This window comes from Balaenoptera physalus, assembly GCF_965194825.1.
Source record: "Balaenoptera physalus genome assembly, chromosome: 15".
Lineage (NCBI taxonomy): Eukaryota > Metazoa > Chordata > Mammalia > Artiodactyla > Balaenopteridae > Balaenoptera > Balaenoptera physalus.
The window spans coordinates 63,532,375-63,551,937 of NC_138894.1; the positions used below are offsets into that span (position 1 = coordinate 63,532,375).

The window sequence follows — 19,563 nt, forward strand, 5'->3', positions numbered from 1 at the left end:
TTGCTGCTCTCTTGGCACTAGGTGAGCTCCATCAATGCACATACGTTCCTTATGATGAAAGGCGTAGCTGAGGATGCCCCTGTTTTGGGAAAAGGCAATTTGGTTCGAGTCTGTCCTGTGAGTTGGGGGTCTTGTCTTCATGTCTGGTCAAGGGGGATCTTCTGGAGCTTCTGCCCAGACCCCTTTGGAAGCTTTGCCTGCAGTTATTTAGGCATGTTGTGAGCTGAAGCCTCAACTCTGTAAAGGCTCTGAGATTCTATTTCTCCTCAGGACAGGTAAAGCCTCCTGCCCCAGACCCTACTGTGGCCTCAAGCCCCTGGTGCAGCCACAGGGCTGATACCCCAGGGTCTCTAACTAAAATGTCTGGAGGGCCTTAGGAGCCTCAGTTAACTTGTTTATCCTTAGTGCAGAGGCTCCTCGCATAACACTGGCATCTTTCGAGAAGGAATACATTGGCAGTCAGCCTGGAAGCTGCAATCCCTATGGGAAAGGAAGGCATGGACTCCAGAAGGCCTCTTTTAACAGTGGACATATGGGGGCCAGGCAAGCAGAACTATTAACCATCTGCATCCAATGATTGCAGAATTCTGAGGAAATGGCTTGGGTACTGCCCCAAACATCTGGTACTGCACTATCCTCTACTGAGAAGGCATTTAGGGGAAGAGGTGAAGAGAGAGGAGTTTCTTTTTCAGAGCCCTCACTTGTAGGATCCTGTCCTTTTGCCTTTACTCTCTGTGGTGCCTCTGACAAACTGTACCACTGTCCCTCGGTATCCATGGGGCACTGATTCCAGGGGTCCCTGCAAATACCAAAATCCATGGATGCTCAAGTCCTTTATATAACATGGCATAGTCCACTGAATACAGTCGACCCTCCATGTCCTCGGATTCAACAAACCCCAGATCAAAATTTAATCTGCTGTCCGTGGTTGGTTGAATCCCCTAATGCAAAGCCCGTGAAAAGGGAGTGCCAACTGTACATTTGTTGAAAAAAATCCGTGTATAAGTGGACCCAGGCAGTTCAAACTCCACGTTGTTCAAGGGTCAACTGTAACTGGCTCACTTAGGGCTGGGAGAACAGCTAAAAAGCAACTGACAATGACGGGAATTGGATAAGTCGGTGTCATTGGCCCAGGCTTTTATTTACTCTATATGTGGTAAATAAAGTCGCTTTATTACCTACCATGTGGGAGATTCTATCTATCTATCTATCATCTATCTATCTATCTATCTATCTATCTATCTATCTATCTATCTATCTATCTATCTATCTATCATCTATCATCTATCTAGTGATTATGAGCACACAGTTTGTTCATTCCAACTTGACCTGACTTTGCCCGTGAATCATGTGTTTATGGTCAGCTCCAACTGCTCTTTCTGGTTCCATTTTCCCTTTTGCTCTTGGCCCAGACATTTCTGATGGGCGAGGAAGTAAGTCCCTCTCTGCCTTGATTATTTTCATTCATTCCAAAAAAATACATATTGTTTCCCTACCATGTGTCAGGCACTGTTCTAGGCATTTAGGATACATTTGTGAACAACACAGAGAAAGATCCCTGTGGGGGTGGGGTTAGGGGAAGAGAGATAATAAGCAATAAACATAAATATATAAATTACATAGTATGTTAGGAGATAATAAATGCTATGGGGACCAAAAAGAACAAGGTTGTGCAGGTTAAAGGTGATCAAGAGTGTCAGGGTGTAGGGAAAGGGCAAGTTTCAGTATTAAACAGGGCGGTCAAATGGGTCTCATTGAAAAGGTGAGAATCTAAAGACTGAAGGAGTGAGAAGGTTGGCAAGTAGATTTCTGGGGCAAGAGTGTTCAGGTAGAGGGTAGAGCTACAGCAGAGACCTCACTGCGGCAACACGCCTAGTGTGTTTGAATAACATCAAGGAGGCTGGACTCCCAGAATGAGTGAGGAAGGGAGTATCCAAAGAGGAAGACAGGGAATTCCCTGGCAGTGCAGTGATTAGGACTCTGTGCCTCCACTACTGGGGGCCCGAGTTCGATCCCTGGTCAGGGAACTAAGATCCCGCAAGTCACGTGGCGTGGCCAAAATTTAAAAAATAAATAAATAAATAAAATAAAATAATCCAAAGAGGGAGCCAGGGAGGTGAGTGGTGGGAGGAGTGGGCAGATAATGCAGGAACTCTTTGGCCATTGTAAAGACTTCCGTTTTTACACTGAGAGAAATGGGGAGTTATCAAAGAGTAACCCTAAAAGAAACGGGGGAGAGGGGGTTTTTGAAGTTTTGATTAGAGAGTGATGTGGTCTAAAGTATATTTTAAAAGGATCACTCTTGGGAATTCCCTGGAGGTCCAGAGGTTAGGACTCCGCACTTCCATTGCAGGGGGCATGGGTTTGATCCCTGGTCGGGGTACTAAGATCCTACAAGCCCAGAGGTGCGGCCAAAAAAAAAAAAAAGATCACTCTGGCTTCTGTGTTGAAGGCCAGAGTAGAAGCAGGGAGACTTTTGACAGGAGGACACAGCAGTAATCCGGGTGAGAGATGACGGTGGCTTTGACTAGGACGGCAGCCATAAAGGAGGTGAGAAGTGGTTGGATTCCGGATGCATTCTGTTGGTAGAGTTAATTCCTGTCAGATCTGATGTGCATGTGAGAGGAAGACAAGAGTCAAGGATAACTCAGTGTTTTGGCCTGAGCCACTGAAAGAATAGAGTTGCCAGCGACTGTGATAGGAAAGACTGCAGGTAGATCAAGTTTGGGGAGCATCTCAAGAGTTTAGTTTTGGACATCTTGAGTTTGGAGATGTGGGGCAGACAGTCGGATATATGAGTCTAGAGTTCAGGGCAGAGGTCTGGACTAGAGATATAAATGTGGCTCATGGGTGCATAGACTGTATTTAAAACCACACATCTAGATGAGATCATCAAAAGAGGTGGATAAGGAGGGGCAGAGGACTGAGGTCTGAGCCCTGGGCATGTCAACATTTAGAGGTCAGGGAAAAGAGGGGGAGCCAGGAAAAGAGACCAAGAAGGCGGGAGCAGTGAGAGAGGAGGAAAACCAAGAGAGTGAGGTGTTCTGGAAGTCCAGGGAAGAACGTGTATCAAGGAGGAGGACGTGGTTGATTATATCAGATGTTATTAATCAATAAGACGAGAACTGAGAAGTGACCACTGGATTTAGTAAGTCATGGTAACTTGGACCGGAATAATTTCTGTGGAGCACTGAGGGATATAGGCCTGATTTGGGGCTGGTTTAAGAGAGAACTGGACATAGCAAGTACGGATGATTCTTCTGAGGAATTTGCTCTAAAGTGGAGCAAACAAATGGGAGGGAGGCTGCCAAGGGAAGTACAGTCATGAAAAGGCTTTTTTTTTTTTTTTTTAAGATGTGGGAAATAATAGCATGTTTGTGTGCTGATGGAAAGAATCCAGCAGAGAGTAATAATTTGGTGTAGGAAGAATTGCTGAGTAATATCCGTGAGTAGGTGAGAGGGACTGGGTTGCCTGCGCAAGTGAAGGAATTTGCTCTTGATGGATGGGTCACCTCTGATAGTAGGTGGAAAGGCAAAGTGTGAAGATGCAACTGCTGGACAGGGGATAAATGTGATGGTGGGAATCTTCAGATTTCTCCTCTGGTTGTTTCTATTTTCCCAGTGAAAAAAGAATCCAATTAGATTCTTTTAGAAGTCAGCTGAGAGTGAGAATGGGAAGGGAATATTAAGGGTTTGAGAAGAGAAAAGAAGGTACAAAACTGTCATCCAGGAGCATAGGTGAGTGAATGGATCAGGGAAACATAAGTATGACTGTTGGGCAGCATTAAGGGCCCACGTAAGTTTCATCAGCATGAACTTCAAATGAGGTCAAGCAGTGGGGCTGTGTGTATTTCTCTGGCTAGGTATGGCCATGAAATTTACACTGGGTCAGGAGGGGAGTAAGAACATCAAAGGGGTGGGCAACAGTGAAGGGTGGTGGGATCAGCATATTGGAGGCTCTGGTGGGGTCAGAGGATGGCTGAGATCAAGCAAGGAGGTGAGCTGGAAAGATAGGAGGATGCACGAAATTGAGATCATGGAGGGACTGCAGTTGTGTGTAATCACAACTATGGGTTGAGGGGAGGGAAAATCACTGGAGGAGAGAAATTCAAGAGACTGAGAGGCTGGGGTATTGGAAGGGTCATCTACTCTATACTGAATCGCCAAGAGTTAAGACAGTGTTGGTGAGAGTGACAGTGAACCAAGACCTAGAATATTTGCAAAATAACGCCTGGTGGTCAGGAGAAGACAGCAGTGATTGGTATAATTTGATAACACGAAATTCAACGTGGTGTGCATGGGACTACTTCTCAAGGTGACGATGACCAGTAAGGAGGATACCTATCTCACCTCCAGGTCTAGGGACGGGGGCTGTGAGAGAGAAAAACCAGGCCCTGCTGGAGAAGGCTGTGGGGGCAGCAGTGAACTCAGGGGAGAGCTGGGTGTCCCACAGGGAAAGAAGTGAAGAGGATGCTAGGAGAACAGGTTGAGGATAAAGGAGAGTTTGCTAATCACGGATTATGAACTCCAGGGGTCACGGAGGAAGAGTTTCAGGAGTTGGGGAGGGTGGGAGAGGCCACAGACTAGGGGAAAGACAGGGCCTCTGGGAGCCAGGGAGATTTTAGGACTGACATGAACAGGAACGAGGACACAAGGCACAGATGATGGCGGCAAGGCTGAGTGCTGGGATTTCAGGGGCTCCTGACGATGCAGGAGGGGAGAGGAGGCTCTCTGAATAGAGTGTGTCCCTGCCCCAGCCTGGCGACTCCCCGAAGGGGCCTCTCCTACCCCTTTGCTGTTAATTTGTTGTCTTTTCCAAAGGCTTCACCTAGCAGTTGTGACAATTCTGATGGCCATGTTATCCACTGGTTTTGAAAGAAGTTGAATAGATTTTCCTGTCTCTGATAACTGTATTTCCTGTTTCTCTAAAAGCCCTAAAAGTACTTCATCACATTCACGCCCTCCACACCCCAGAGTACACATCTGGGGCTCTGTTGACACACTTGTCCCATGGACTACTGCCTAAAAGGTCTGAGTTCAAATATTCACAGGGCTGAAACTCTCCCAGATGCGCATTTGGGGAAGGCTGAGGTGGCCCCGAGGTCTATCAGACAGTCCGTCAAAGCCCATCTCATCCCTTCTTACATCTCCATACAAAACCTTTTCACCTCTCTGCGCCCACAATAAACTGCTTGGTCAGAAAAGCTTCCAAGTTCGGGGAGGATGGTTTTCCTTCATGTGGTCCACGTTTCAGAGAACACAGCTGCTCACCATCTTGGTGAATGAGATCGTGCTTCAGTTCCTGGCTGCTCAAACCCCTCGTCTTCATTCAGCTCCTCCTCTGGGCTCAGCTCCGTCCTGGTTGAAAGCCAGACCCATTCCTTTGGGCTCGCTCATAGCCGGAGTCGGCAGCCCTCTAATCACCTCCAGGGTTTGCTTCTGGACATTCCCCAAGGCACTTCCAGAAGCAGGTTTGGGGAAGGCAGCCCAGGATGCTAATAAAAGAATAGGGGAATGTGGTGTTTGCTAAGTTAAATGGAAGGATGAGCTCCTGGGAAACAGGTGATGTTCTGACATCCATGTCAGCTGTTCGAACACCAATTTCTCATCTTGTGGTCTTCTAGGAACTCAGAAATCTGCTCTGTTCTGGTATGGCCTGACGCTTTGTTTGGGGGAACCCCACTTTCTCTCCTACCCTCACTTTAACTTACCTCAACTATTCTACCTTAACCAGCTCTCCAGAAAAGATAGCCAAACTGTAATGTGACTAGTTAGACTCAACAGTTACCTCTTTAGTGAATAACTGCGTTTTAGTGAGGAAGATGGGGGTCAGCAAATTCAAATGTCAATGGGCCAAGCAGGAGGGTGGGAATAAAAAATGAGATGGGATGGCTGGGACTGGGGTGGACCACAGAGTACATGTCAGTGTGGCCAGCTCTTAAAGATTAGGGCGGAGAAGCTAAAAAAATCCAGATATTTCTGCACAATCTTCCAATTTTAAACGTTTGGTAATTAACTCAACTTTTTAAAAATGCTAGGAAAGCCAGACAAAATATATCTTTGGGTCGCCTTGGCCCATGGCCCAAGGTGAGATAGCAGTGACCTGTGTAAATTTAAGCACACATCTGGTTCTGTGTTAAGCACAATGGTTCTTTTATGGTTGATTTTTAGTAAGGAGGCCACTTGGGGCTCCCTGTGGTCCTGAAATCACACAGGAAGGGCTGACCTTGGTGACTGCATCCAGTCCATTCAGAGTCCTCCTCTTACAGAGAGTTTGTTCCTCTATACACTGGGGTCTTAGGGTAGGTTGCCTGGCCCCGTCAGGAATGCCATCAAGTTCAATGAGGCTGCAATCACTCGGGTCTACTAGAGGCAGGCGGGTGTTACAGCAATGTCTTCCTCACTGTTAAAGACAGCTGAAGGGGGCTTCCCTGGTGGCGCAGTGGTTGAGAATCTGCCTGCTAATGCAGGGAACACGGGTTCGAGCCCTGGTCTAGGAAGATCCCACATGCCGCGGAGCAAATGGGCCCGTGAGCCACAATTACTGAGCCTGCGGGTCTGGAGCCTGTGCTCCGCAACAAGAGAGGCCGCGATAGTGAGAGGCCCGTGCACCGCGATGAAGAGCGGCCCCCACTTGCCGCAACTAGAGAAAGCCCTCGCACAGAAACGAAGACCCAACACAGCCATAAATAAATAAATAAATAAAAATTGTATAACTTTAAAAAAAAAAAAAAAGACAGCTTAAGGCTGAAGTGGAGTCATGCCAACCTCTGGTCAGAGAGACCATCAGAGCTGATTACCCTACAGCAGAGGTTCCACAGGTAACCACTGGAGTCAGATCCCTGAGTTCGAAACTCTTCTCTGCTAGTTAATTAGCCTCTCTGACCTCAGTTTTCTCATCTGTAAAATGGGGAATTAATAGTACATTCTAAGTAGGATTCAGCGGGATGAGCTGACCAAGTGCTTCCTTAGCACAGCAACTCGAGAGTAAGCGCCCACATTGGAAGAGGAGTGTGACTTCATTTTTTAAACCAGGGCTTTATTTAGCATTTAGTTAAAGCTTATTTTTACAGACACATTTGAAAACTGGTGGTTCAGATCTGTTTCGCTCATTATCTCCAAACCTGCCTTGCTCTTTGCCACCCTCTCCTGGAGCCATCAGATCTCCGAGTTTCCTGGGGATAATTTCTGTGTCTGAATCCCTTAGCCCCGGTGGTGGAACTTCATTAACCTTTTTCCCAGTGCAGCCTTATTGTGTCCAACAGGCTCCTTCTCAGGGAGCTGCACCCCATCAAGTCCCAGGCTCAGGAGACTGGCTCAGAAAGCCGCACCAAGCTCCTGGGAACCAGCCTGCTGGGAAAGCAACTCTCTTTTCCAGCGGAGCGATATGCTCTCTTCACATGTGTGTACTCCCAGCTTCTTTTTTCCTCTCTTTTAGATTTACTCTGCCTGCAGCCTGTTCCCCACCGTCGTCCGTCCCCACCTCCACCAAAACGAAAAGCGCCATCAAAAATTTAGAATCAAATTTTACATTTAAAAATGTGATTTCCTTCGTTGCCTTCTAACCTAACGCAGCATCCCCCATCCATCTTGAAAGAGAAGTCAGCATTTCAGGAAGACTGGCCCACAGCCTGGGGTCTCTGGGAGAAGCCTTTAAAAAAATACCAGGGGAGGGAGGAAACAGTCTGCGATTGGGAGGTCGGGAGGTGTATCCTGAGTAGAGAGAAAACCCTCAGGTTAGGCAGTCAGGGGGTCTCGGGCGAGGAAAAGGAAGCCAGGCCTCTGCTACGGATGGAGTCCGCCCCTCCCAACTCGGAGAGCAGCCTGCGGCGCAGCGATGGCCGGAAGTGCTGGGCTCAGAGGAGGGTGGGTGGGGAGGGGCTGCCCGGGAGCTGTGTCTCCCCGCTCGCCAGACTGGGATATTTATAGCACCTGTGTTTCTGGACCTGTCTCCACCTGGATTTATGCGGTCTGTGGCTGTAGCATGTGTGGGGGGGGGGGGGGAACGAGGGGGAGCACGTCTTGCTGCAAGGGCTGATTCTCGGCCTTGGGACTCTGGCTGGAATGGAAGTTTCAAAATCAAAACAGGGAGCCATCTGGGGGAGCACCGCGGCAGAGCGGCTCCTCGGTGCTGCGTCTGCAGAGCAGTCGGCGGTTAGGCCCGGTGAAACCCGGGGCTTTCCAGCTCCGCTCGGTGTCACATTTACCGCAGCCGTGGGCGGGGGTGAGGCGGGGGTGGGCGGCAGGGGAAGTGGATTCCACCCTCCCAGTCGCCTAGGGGCTCTGGCTTTCCCTTTCTCGCTGCTCTAGCGCAGAGTTAAAGCTGAAAGAATGTTCGTTCTCCCGGGGGCTGGGGGTGGAGGCTCTGCACTTTGAAAGAGGAGCCCAGAGAGCACGTGGTGGCCCAGCGTCTGTTGAGACCGGCATGTGGAGTCCACGTCTGCGGACCTACCATCCCAGTCCGCACCCTCAACTTCCCCTAATCGCTACGTGCCTGGTTGATGTCAGACGGCGATGACATCATTTAAAAAATGAAATAACCGTCGCTTAGGTTTTTCAAGAACCTAGCGGGCAGATAACCCCGAGGAAGAGTCTACCGCCGGTCCTTGAGGCGGCCGTCTGCAGTGCCTACCTGTAAAGCCGCCCCGACTGCTCCACCGCGAATTAGTATGGAGAAGAGGCCCTGGGCAGGGTGGGCGGAAGATCCAGGAGAGCTGAGGACAGCAGCGATACCTAGAGAAACGAAAACATCGTTGACATTGCTCCAGCACGTTCCCTTTCTCATTTAACCTCAGGGCGGCACAAATGAGGTAGCACTATTGTTAGGGTGCCCATTTCACAGGTGGAGAAACTGACGCTTTGAAATGCTAAGGGACATGCCCCAAGGTGACGTAGCAAAGGCCACCTTCAATTTCAAACTGAGATTCTGGGGACCCGCGGGGTAGGGTGCGCGGCGGGGACCGAGGAGGCAGGCGGGCGTGGGGCGGGAGCGATTCCGCCGGCTGCGGCCGCGCGGGGAGGAGCTGGGGTTCCCGGCAGCGCCGCGCCGGCCCGGGGCCGCTCCAGGGCCGGTTTGGTCGCCCGGGACGAGGGGCGGCCAGCCGGGAATCTGGAGCGGGACGGCGAGGCCGGGGCAGCTGCCAGACGCGGCTGGTGACGGGCCCGCGCCGCCGGCCCCCACCTCCGGGCCGCGCTGCGGTCGGGCAGCGAGCAGGCCACATACCGCGCGGCGCAGAGGAAATGGCTGGAATTCCTCCCGCGGCGCCTCGCTCGGGCCTCGGGGAGGGCGCGGCGCTGGCGAGGGCTGCCCCGGCTCCCAGCCCCGGGTACCGAGGGGGACCCCTTCCCTGGGAGCGCCGCCGCCACTCACTGCCAGCATCTGAGCTCCGAGGGCACGTGAAAGGACACAGGGTCGGCCCCCGCAGAGACTCCCCGGCCCTGCCCCCACAGAGACTCCCCGGCCCTGCCCAGTCTCCTGCCCCCTTAACCTGTCTCGGGCTCAGATTGTCTGGGCCGGCCATCTGGGGAGCGGTCCTGCACCCCTACTCAGTCCGCTGCTGATCAGGCCTCAGGCCCCAGCAACCGGGATGGTGCACAAAGCGCACAGCACGCGAGGGGCCTAGCTGAGCGCGACGCTGAAGCTCCAGGCAGTGAGGACTCTGCATGTCCCAGCCTACGCTTCTGGAAAGCCCTGGCCACTGATATCTGCAAATGTTCTAGGCTATTTAAATGTTTGTTAAGTGAATGCATGAGAATTGGGTAGGCACGATACAAACAGAAGCAGAGACCAAAGGAAAAGCAGGCCAAATGTAGATCCTGCTAGAAAGTGTTCATCTTTGCTTCCTGCATAGGCAAAAAACCTGCTACCTAGGCCTGTCCTGCTCTCTCTCACCTGCCAACCCAAGGCAAGCACAGCCCAGAGGGCCTGGCACCAAGACGACTTTGACCTTCACACCTTGAGCCTAATCTTAATCTCAGGGCCCATACTCACTCTCTTACCCCGACTTTAGGCTCTGAGTGCCTTTTTGCATATCCCACCCTTCCCCGCCTCCACCTCCAGTACTTCCCTGGCTGGCCCTCTTCCTTTCTCCACAGAGGGCTCAGGAGGGTCTGATTCCACATGAAGCGGGGCTCTCCTCCCATTCCAGATGGGACTGGGGTGCAGAAGGTGGGGCCCCGGGCCAAGGCTGGGGGCGGGGATGGTGTGGCTGTGTCTGCACCCTCCCACCCCCCCACCCCGCCCCATGGTTTCAAGCCTGGGAGCAGGGCAGGGACAGGGTTTCCCAAATTAATCCACATCTGGGTCCAGGTTATCAGCTTAAATTTCTACCCTCTCTAGGGGCTTCTGAGCAGCCAGACCAACCCTGGGGAGGGACTTCTCCTGCAAGGCCCCAGGAGGCATTAGGAGGCCAGAGGCGGGCCTGTCCTAATGCACTTGTCTTTCCTCGGCCAGGTCAAGTGAGGGGGGGGATGGGGAGGGGCAGGGAGTGAGGTGTCATTGTCAAGACCGCCCCTGGACGCTGGCCCACGAGGAGCAGGCCCAGGAGGCCTTGGCGGACCTTCCATACAGATGAAGGCAGACAGAAACACAGACAGCTCCCAGTGACAGTCTTGCTTCTGGGAATTTTGGAAATCAAAACTCGTATATTTTTCACAAGAAAAATGAACAGATTTTGGCATCTTCGTCCAGAAACAGGAACTGACCAAGACAGTGGCCTCTGATTATCACTTCCTCATCTCAGTGCTCAGAAGCTGGTGGGGAATCCCTCAGCTCTTCTGTTTTCTCCCCAGTGTTCTGTGGGTAGGAGCCCGAGAGTTTTAGGGGAGAGAAAGGAAGGGAAAGGAGAAAGGCATAGCAGAGAGGAGGGAGGCAAGGAGGGGAGATATTTTTAAAGTGTGTCCTTGAGGATTGAGGAGGCCGGGAGCCAGATGCGGATGGGGTCGGGGCCAGAGGGCACCTGACGGGAGCTCAGTGTAGCTGTTATTTCCATCTCCTCCTGGAAAGAGCTCCCGCATTCTGTGTCCCTCAGAGTTCACGGTTCTGTGGACCTGTGCCTCATAGTGAAGTACAGCAAACACACTTAGCCATATTACCTCCTATGCATTTATTGAACACCTACTGCATATCTAACAAGTTGCTAGGTACTGAGTGGATAAGAGACAGGTTTCTCCCTTGCAGAGCTTAGAGTTGAATAGAAGGAATTGGCATTCCAAAAATAAAGCATTAAGGTAATGAAGCTGAAAATAATTGCCAAGAGAGGAGAAAGAGGCCAGATCAGGTTGGGGTGGAATATGAAAGGCCTTAGGAAGAGGTCACATTTGAAGTGGGCCTTGAGAGGTGGATGGGCATTTGCCAGGTGGAGATGGGGAAGGAGGCCCTTCCAGGGCAGAGGAAGTGCATCAGCATAGGTGCGGGGGAGGGAAAGTGTGAGCACATCCAGGACACTAAGAATGTAGGGCAAAAGCGGGTGCAAAGGAATAATGGGAGAAACAGCTGGAGCGGGAACTGGGTCCACTTTGCAGACGGTCCTGAGTGCCAGGCTGAGGTATGTGGGATTCCTCAGAGGGCCACGAGGCGGCCTTGACTGGCAGTGGCCTGACAAATGCAGCACCACGTGCTGCTGGCAGCTCGGAGAAAGGAGTGAGGCAATGGGGAGGACGGCGGAGAGATGGGGAAGCAGCCAGGCCCATCTGTGATAACTCAGCCAGACCGTTAAAGTGTTTTATAGTCCAGGCCCCTGCTATGTGCAGCTGACCTGAAATTGGTCCCACTGAGTAGATCTTTGTCGGTTCAAGGTTTTTGCTGCAAAACTCTGAGCCTCAGTTCTCCTATGGGAGCAAAGTGAGAAGTGAAGGTGGTACCTGTGTTCTTGTGTGGAATGACCAGAGTGGTAGTCCCTGTGGGCAATCAGAGACCTTCCTCTCCTAAACAGGCTGATGGGGGAGTGGGGTACCTGCACCGGCATGGAGAGCATGAGTGGGAGAAATCACAGATGTGGGCTCTGAAAAGGGTGAGACTTTGGGGTAGCCCAGATAGGGGAGAGAGAGAGCCAGTCTCCTGAGGCAGCCAAGGTGGCAAGGGGTTGGGGAGGAAGTTCCAGGATCCAGAGGGTCTCTGAATAGACACAGCTGGACCCTCTTCCAGCTCTGTGCCTCTGTCCCTAACAGAGCACTTCTCACGTGGGGCAGGAAGGAACTTTCTCAGCAATAGGCAGAGAGGGTTTATTGGTTGTAATTATTATTATTTAAAAATTTTAAAACAAAATTTATTTTGAAATAATTTCAAACTTAAAGAAAAGTGGCAAGAAGAGTATAAACAACTCTCTTAGCTCCTTAAATCAGATTCTACAATCATTAACATTTACCATTTCCTTCCTTCCCGGCCATTATCGTTATTCCTTTTCTGTTCAATCTGAGAGCAAGTTGCAGACATGATGCCATTCCACCCCTAAATATTTCACTGAGTATATTTCCTCAAAAGCAAGTACACTGTTCTATAACCTGTGTGCAACCCATTCAGATTTCCAGATCCCATTCAAATTTTGCCCACTGTCCAATGTCTCCTTTTCCTTTCTAGGCCAGGATCCAAATCCAGATCGTGCATATAATAAATTTTTTAAAAATAAACTTTATTTCTCTTCCTGGATTGTAAGCTCCTAGAGAGCAGAGGTGGTATTTCCCACAGGTCTTAGTACTTACTAGGCACTGAATAAAAGCCGAAGGAAAGGGTCAGGATCAGATGCCACATTATAAGGAGGGGAAGCCTCATGGGTGACAGCAATGGCTGAGTTTCCTGTTTTATCACACATCCGCCTCCGGATCTTCTATGACTTCTATGAGTGTGACTGAAATCCCACTTCCTGTGGGGTCTTTACTGGTGGGCCACCTTCTCTGTACTTCTTTCCCTGGCTCCCCCCATCTCCCACTTCTCCCATGGGGCATGTTAGCATTTCATGAATACACATTTAAGGAGGATTTCAGTTTGCCAGGTTTTGTGCCAGGCATGGGAATACAGTGGTGAATAATGCTAATGATGGAAACAGCTAAACGAATCCCCAGCCCCTACAAGGGCCTCAGGATCTCTCCATGGCCTCATACGGTCTGAGATGGCTACCTGGCTGGAACAGGCAGAATTGTCCTTGCTAGTTATGATTTTGTGGCGCCACCTGCTGGCCATATGTAAACACATGGCCACAGTTAACGTGTAAATGTACACAAAGAAATTGACTATTAAAACAGAGGGAGACACACAAAAGTGTGTACACACCGTGAAACATACGCATGTTCGCAAACAGGCACACATACATGGAAACACAGACATATAATCACGTATAGAAATTCAAGATCTAGCACAGTACCGTATCTTTGGTAGGAATCCAATAAATATTTGCTAGTGTATAAAAAAACCCACCAAATTCTTTAGATCAGTTTTCTTTCAGGCTTATTTTTCACCACCTTTTCTAGCCAGTAAGGTAAGAATGCTCCACTGTCGCTTGTTCCCTGCCCATTCCTTCCCTTCATCCTATTCTTTCTTTTTAAAAAAATTTTTTATTGACGTATAGTTGATTTATAATGTTTCAGGTGTACAGAAAAATGATTCGGTTATACGTATATATCTATTCCTTTTCAGATTCTTTTCCATTATAGATTATTACAAGATATTGAATATAGTTCCCTGTGCTATACAGTAGGTCCTTGTTGTTTATTTATTTTATATATAGTAGTCTGTATCTATTAACCCCGAATTCCAAATTTATCCCTCTCCCCCTTTCCACTTTGGTAACCTTAAGTTTATTTTCTATGTCTGTGTGTCTATTTCTGTTTCGTAAATAAGTTCATTTGTATCATTTTTTTAGATTGCACATATAAGTGATATCATACGGTATTTGCCTTTTTCTTTCTGATTTACTTCACTTAGTATGATAATCTCTAGGTCCATCTGTGTTGCTGCAAATGGCATTCTTTCATTCCTTTTTATGGCTGAGTAATATTCCATTGTGTGTGTATATATATTTCTCCGGCTATATGCCCGGGAGTGGGATTGCTAGATCATATGGTAACTCTATCATCCTATTAATTCCTTAAAACTAAATTCAAATGCCATCTTCTCCCTTATCTCTCCAGCTAAGATAATGACTTCCTCTTCTGAACTTTCATAACTTTATGATATTTATCATTTTACTAATTTGCATTTTAGCTATTTGAGGATATGTGTTTTCTCCCTTTCTAGTCTGTAAGCTCCTCAAGGGTAGGATTTGTGTTTGATTCATGTCCGTGTTCCCCCATAGTACCTGGCACATTGCCTTGCACAAAGTTGGGGCTCAGTAAGTATTTGCTGAATGAATGAATAAATGATACAGTCACAGACACAGAGAAAAACAAAGATAATGCACAGAAATGCACATCTATTTACATAAATTTCTCTCTCCTTGCAAAAATGATACATTTACATGAAAGCATAGAAATGTGCATATCTATGACTAAAGCTGTGAGGAGACACATCTCTTAAGTTAAGCACTTTCTTATTTCTGTTTTTATTCTGATCCAGACCTTCTTCCCACTGACTGACAGCAATAGCCTCTTAACTCATCTCTCTTCCTAGTTTTTCCCTTTCTACTTTTCCATTGCTCTCAGCCTGTACCTTCCTAAAGCAGCTCTTTGATGACATTATTCCTTAGCTCAAGAATTCCAGAAGTTCTTGCATGATAAAGTCTGGAAAAAGCTAAATACTTTATTTTCTAAAGGGAAAGGAGTCACAGTTATAACCAGTGAAAAGTGAATAGAAGTGGTTTCTTTCTGGGAAAGTTTGTCATGGCCTGTTAAAAAAGACAGTCTTAGCTGGTGCCACCTGTTCTCCTTCCATACTGGCTTGAATGTGGTTACAAAGGAGCTGCAGCAGCCATTTTGCAACCATGAAGGAAAGACCAAGTTGTTGTTCCTGACCTTACCGAGCAGCTGAACAAATGCTACTGCTTCTAGATTCCTTGTTTTTTTTTTTTTTTTTTAAATTATTATTATTATTATTTTATTTATTTATTTATTTACTTATGACTGTGTTGGGTCTTCGTTTCTGTGTGAGGGCTTTCTCCAGTTGCAGCGAGCAGGGGCCACTCTTCATCGCGGTGCGCGGGCATCTCACTATAGCAGCCTCTCTTGTTGCGGAGCACAGGCTCCAGACGCGCAGGCTCAGTAGTTGTGGCTCACGGGCCTAGTTGCTCCGTGGCATGTGGGATCTTCCCAGACCAGGGCTCGAACCCGTGTCCCCTGCATTGGCAGGCAGATTCTCAACCACTGCGCCACCAGGGAAGCCCTAGATTCCTTGTTTATATGAGAGAAATAAACCTCTGTTTAAGCCACTGCAAGCCATGTTTTTTTGTTAGGACATAATCCTCACTCAAGATTCATGAATATCTCCCTTTCTCTAATTTCCTTAACCTAGTATTTTAAAAACTGAGCCTGAAGGACAGGAAAAAGCAGACATAGGACGAGCAAGGGAAAGAGTTTTCCAAGCGGGAGTAGCAGCATCTACAAGGGTCCTGTGGGAGAGCATTCATGATCTGGCCCCGCTTTATCATCCGGCCTTGATTCCCAGTATTCCCAGTATTCTTTTCATGGTCACACCCTAGCCCAAGCCTCCATCATTTCTTGCTTAGCTACTTTCAATAACTTCCCAGTTTATCTCCTTGCTCCCGCTACTGACCTCCTCTAATCCAGTCTACTTACCCCTTGTCATTCTCTTGTTGTAATTTCCTTATCTCTTTCTTAATAATTGCTGCCATTTAAAAACTATATATTTGTTTGTCTTTGTCTCCCCCACTAGACTGAAGATTGCAGAAGGGCAGTTTATGCCCTTTCTGGTGTGGTTCACTTCCTGTATTCGGAGCCTAGCGTAGTGGCCTGGTATATGACAGGTGTGTCAAGAACTGTGAAGGAATCTGAGAATTTACCCTCCTTACAAGTTAACAAGTTAGCTTCATACCGTTTCATGGATGCTGGCAGAAGACACAAGACTCCCAGGACAGAGACAAAGGATGTTATTACTCAAAACAATAGCAGTGGCTAGAGTATCAGCATTTGCACTGCTTCCTCAAGTCCCAATTCCCGTGGGGCGATGTGAAGAGGTCTGGGTGACACATGCATGTGTAGTGGGTTGCATTACAGAAGAGGGACCCTGAGCTTAGGGAACCAGGGTCATTTTCAGTGGGGAGTAAACCTACTTCACCTTCGTAACACTGGACGGTACACAAACCTGCTCTTTGCTCCAGAGGGAAACACTATCTATCTTTCAAGGTCCTTTACTATGCCAACATCTTTGTAAAGAGAGTCAGAAACAAAGGGAGTTAGTGCCTTCTCTTGCAAGACCTGCAGAAATGGGAGAGACACACAGAAAACACTTTGATCACGGAGGCTTTCTGCCCGGAGGCTCTTTACAGACCAAGCACAGAGAAGGGGCAACCGCCAACAGAGCCTGGAGGTCTCATTTAGTTGAAATGTCAGCTATTAGAGGTCAGGAAGCCTCAGGCCACTGGAATTTGTGGTACAGAATACTGGAAAGGAGGAAGCTATGCAAAGAAAGAGCTCCAGCAATTTGCATGGGTTCCGTTGAGTTTTGGCTAAATATTAAACCGTGCATGTGTAGGGTAAGACTCCCACCAGGCTCTTCCTATAATTACCAGGAAGCTGCAAGCTGAACAATTTCCAGAGCTAACATCAGGTCGGGAGATGTTAGAGTTCCAACTAGCCAGACTGGAGAGCAGAGAAACATTCTTGAATATGTGGGCATCGAGTAGCTCTCCCAACAGTAGGGTAACACTGGCCCCAGGTTATAAGTACTCTAGAAGGGGTTTTTCATCTTTGGTACTGTTGATATTTTGGGGGGGGGAGGATAATTCTTTGTTTTGGGGGGCTTTCCTGTGCATTGCAGGATACTGAACAGCATTCCTGATCTCTAATCATTAGATGACAGAGGCACCCTCCGGGTTGTAGCAACCAAAAATGTTTTCAGACACTGCCAATATCCTGGGTTGGGGGTTGGGGGAAAGTTGTATCTGATTTAGAACCACTGCTTTAGACCCACCCTAACAAGCACAAATACAAGACTAGAAAGCATTTAGCGTATCTATAAGTAACTCAACTCTCTGACCTCCCCGGCCCCCATCTCAACATTCTTCAGAGAAAGACAACAAAATTCAGACACCCAACAATGTAACATTTACAATGTCCAGCAGCATCCAGTCCAAAATTATTAGGCATACTAGGATGTAGGAAAAGACCCATAATCAGGAGAAAATCAATCATGAAAACCAGAACCATAAATGGCAGATATTATTGAATTATCATACAAGGACTTTATAAGGACTATTATAAAGATGTTCAGGCATTTAAAGGAAACATGAACATAATGAGAAGAGAAATATAAAATCAAAGAAAGAACCAGAGTATTATATTTTTCTAGAACTAAAAAATACAATATCCAGAGTAAAAAATGTGCTGAATGGGCTCAATAGCACATTGATTAGACATGGTAGAAGAAAATATCTATGAATGTGCAAACATAGCAACTATCCAAACTGGAGTGCCTTAGAGACTCAGTGACATGTGTGCAATATCAGCTGTCCAATAAACATGTAATCAGAGTTCCAGAAAGAGAGAAAAGATGGAATACAGCAGAACTGGAAAAAAAAAATAATGTCTAAAAACTTTACAAATTTGATAAAGTTATAAATTCAAATATCCAAGAATCTCAACAAACCCCAAACTGGATAAGTACAAAGAAAACCACACCAAGACACTGCATATCAAATTGTTAGACTCTAATAATGAAGAGAAAAATCATAAAAGCAGCCAGAAGAAAAGGACACATTACAAACAGAGAACAAAGGTAAGAATAAACAGTGAATTCCCCTCAGAAACAACAAAACCCAGAAGACAGGAGAATGATATTTTAAAAATTCTGTAAGAAAAGAATGTCAACATAGAATTCTATACCCAGCAAAAGATATCCTTCAAAATGAAAGTGAAATAAAGGCATTTTCAAAAAAACAGAAGCTGAAGCAACTTAACACTGGCAAAATGTACTACATGAAATGTTAAAGGAAATCCTTCAAATTGAAGGAAAATGATACCAGAAGGAAATGCTGATTAACACAAAGGGGTGAATTACCAAAGCTGACAAAAGAAGAAATTAAAAAATCTGAATAGCTCTATAGCTATTAAAGAAATTGCATATATAATTAGAAACCCTTCCCCAAAGGAAATTCCAAAACACCAGGCTTCCCTGGTGAACATTTACAGAAAACAAACAAACAAACAAAAAAAACAAAAACAATATGTCACAAACTTTTTCAGAAAATGGAGGAAGAAACACATTCCAACTCATTTTTATTTTATTATTTTTTTATTTGGCTGCATTGCATCTTTGTTGAGGCATTCAGGATCTTTCGTTGTGGTGTGAGGGCTCTTACTTGCGGTGCGTGGACTTCTCTCTAGTTGTGGCGTGCAGGCTCCAGAGTGCGCAGGCTCAGTAGTTGTGGCGCATGGCCTTAGTTGCCCAACCAGGGATCGAACCCGTGTCCCCTGCATTGGAAGGCGGATTCTTGACCACCAGGGAAGTCCCCCAACTCATTTTATTAAAGGAGGGCTTTGCAAGTGTTTTAGGCTGTTTTAGGCGGCTACTGCTGTTCCTCCTCCCCCTCCTCCTCCTCCTTCATCTTCACAATCTTTAAAATTGTAAAAGCCATTCTTAGCTTTCAGGCCAGACAGAAACCGGCCAAAGGCCAGCTTTGTCCTGTGGACCCTAGTTTGCCACCCCCTGGGCTAAAGCATTAGTAAGCCACACTGTTTTTACCAAGGAGTTTTGTGAGGCAGTTGAGAAGAGAGTTGTATCTCACACCAAACAGCAACAAACTAGTAATACTTGTATCAGACATCAAATTTTCAAATATTTGGGGATTTTCCAGGTATCTTTTTGTTATTAGTTTCCAGTTTAACTCCATTTTAGTCAGAGAGCATCCTTTGTATAATTTCAAGTCTTTAAAAGTTGTTGAGATTTGCTTTCTGTCCCCCACAAATGGTCTGATTTGGTGAATGTTTCACAAGCACTTGAAAAAAAAGTGAATTCTGCTGTTGTTGGTGGAACGTTCTATACATTCCACTAGGTCAAGTTCATTGATGGTGATGCTTAGGTCTTTTATATTCTTAATAATTTTCTACCTGCTTTTTTATAACTTAATTATAGCCTCCAAATATAATTGTGGATTTACCTATTTCTCCTTTCAGTACTATCAGTTTTTTGTCATGCATTTAGAAGCTCTTATGTATTGATATTTTTTAGGGGCTTAAAAATTTAGGATTATTATGTCTTCTTGGTGAATTGATCCTTTTATCTTTAAGTAACATCCTTCTTTATACTTGGTAATATTTATTGTATTGAAATTTACTTTGCCTGGTATTAATGCAGTCACTATATTTTTTTGATTAGTGTTTGCATGGTGTATCTTTTACCATCCTTTTTCCTTTAACCTATTTATATCTTTTTGTTCAAAATGGATTTCTTGTAGACAG

The 19,563-nt window shown here is 46.9% G+C and overlaps 1 protein-coding gene across 1 annotated transcript in view; it reads right to left on the reverse strand.

The window, feature by feature from the left end:
• Positions 1-9,379, reverse strand: part of LOC309643482 (uncharacterized protein) — a gene marked incomplete at its 5' end in the record, with an annotated part of 34,896 nt that extends 25,517 nt beyond the window's left edge. Inside the window, 2 exons of the mRNA XM_082426208.1 lie at positions 8,633-8,733; positions 8,857-9,379. Coding sequence (XP_082282334.1) covers positions 8,633-8,733; positions 8,857-9,379 — 624 coding nt within the window. The remainder of the gene's footprint in view (positions 1-8,632; positions 8,734-8,856) is intronic.
• Positions 9,380-19,563: the final 10,184 nt, after the last annotated feature.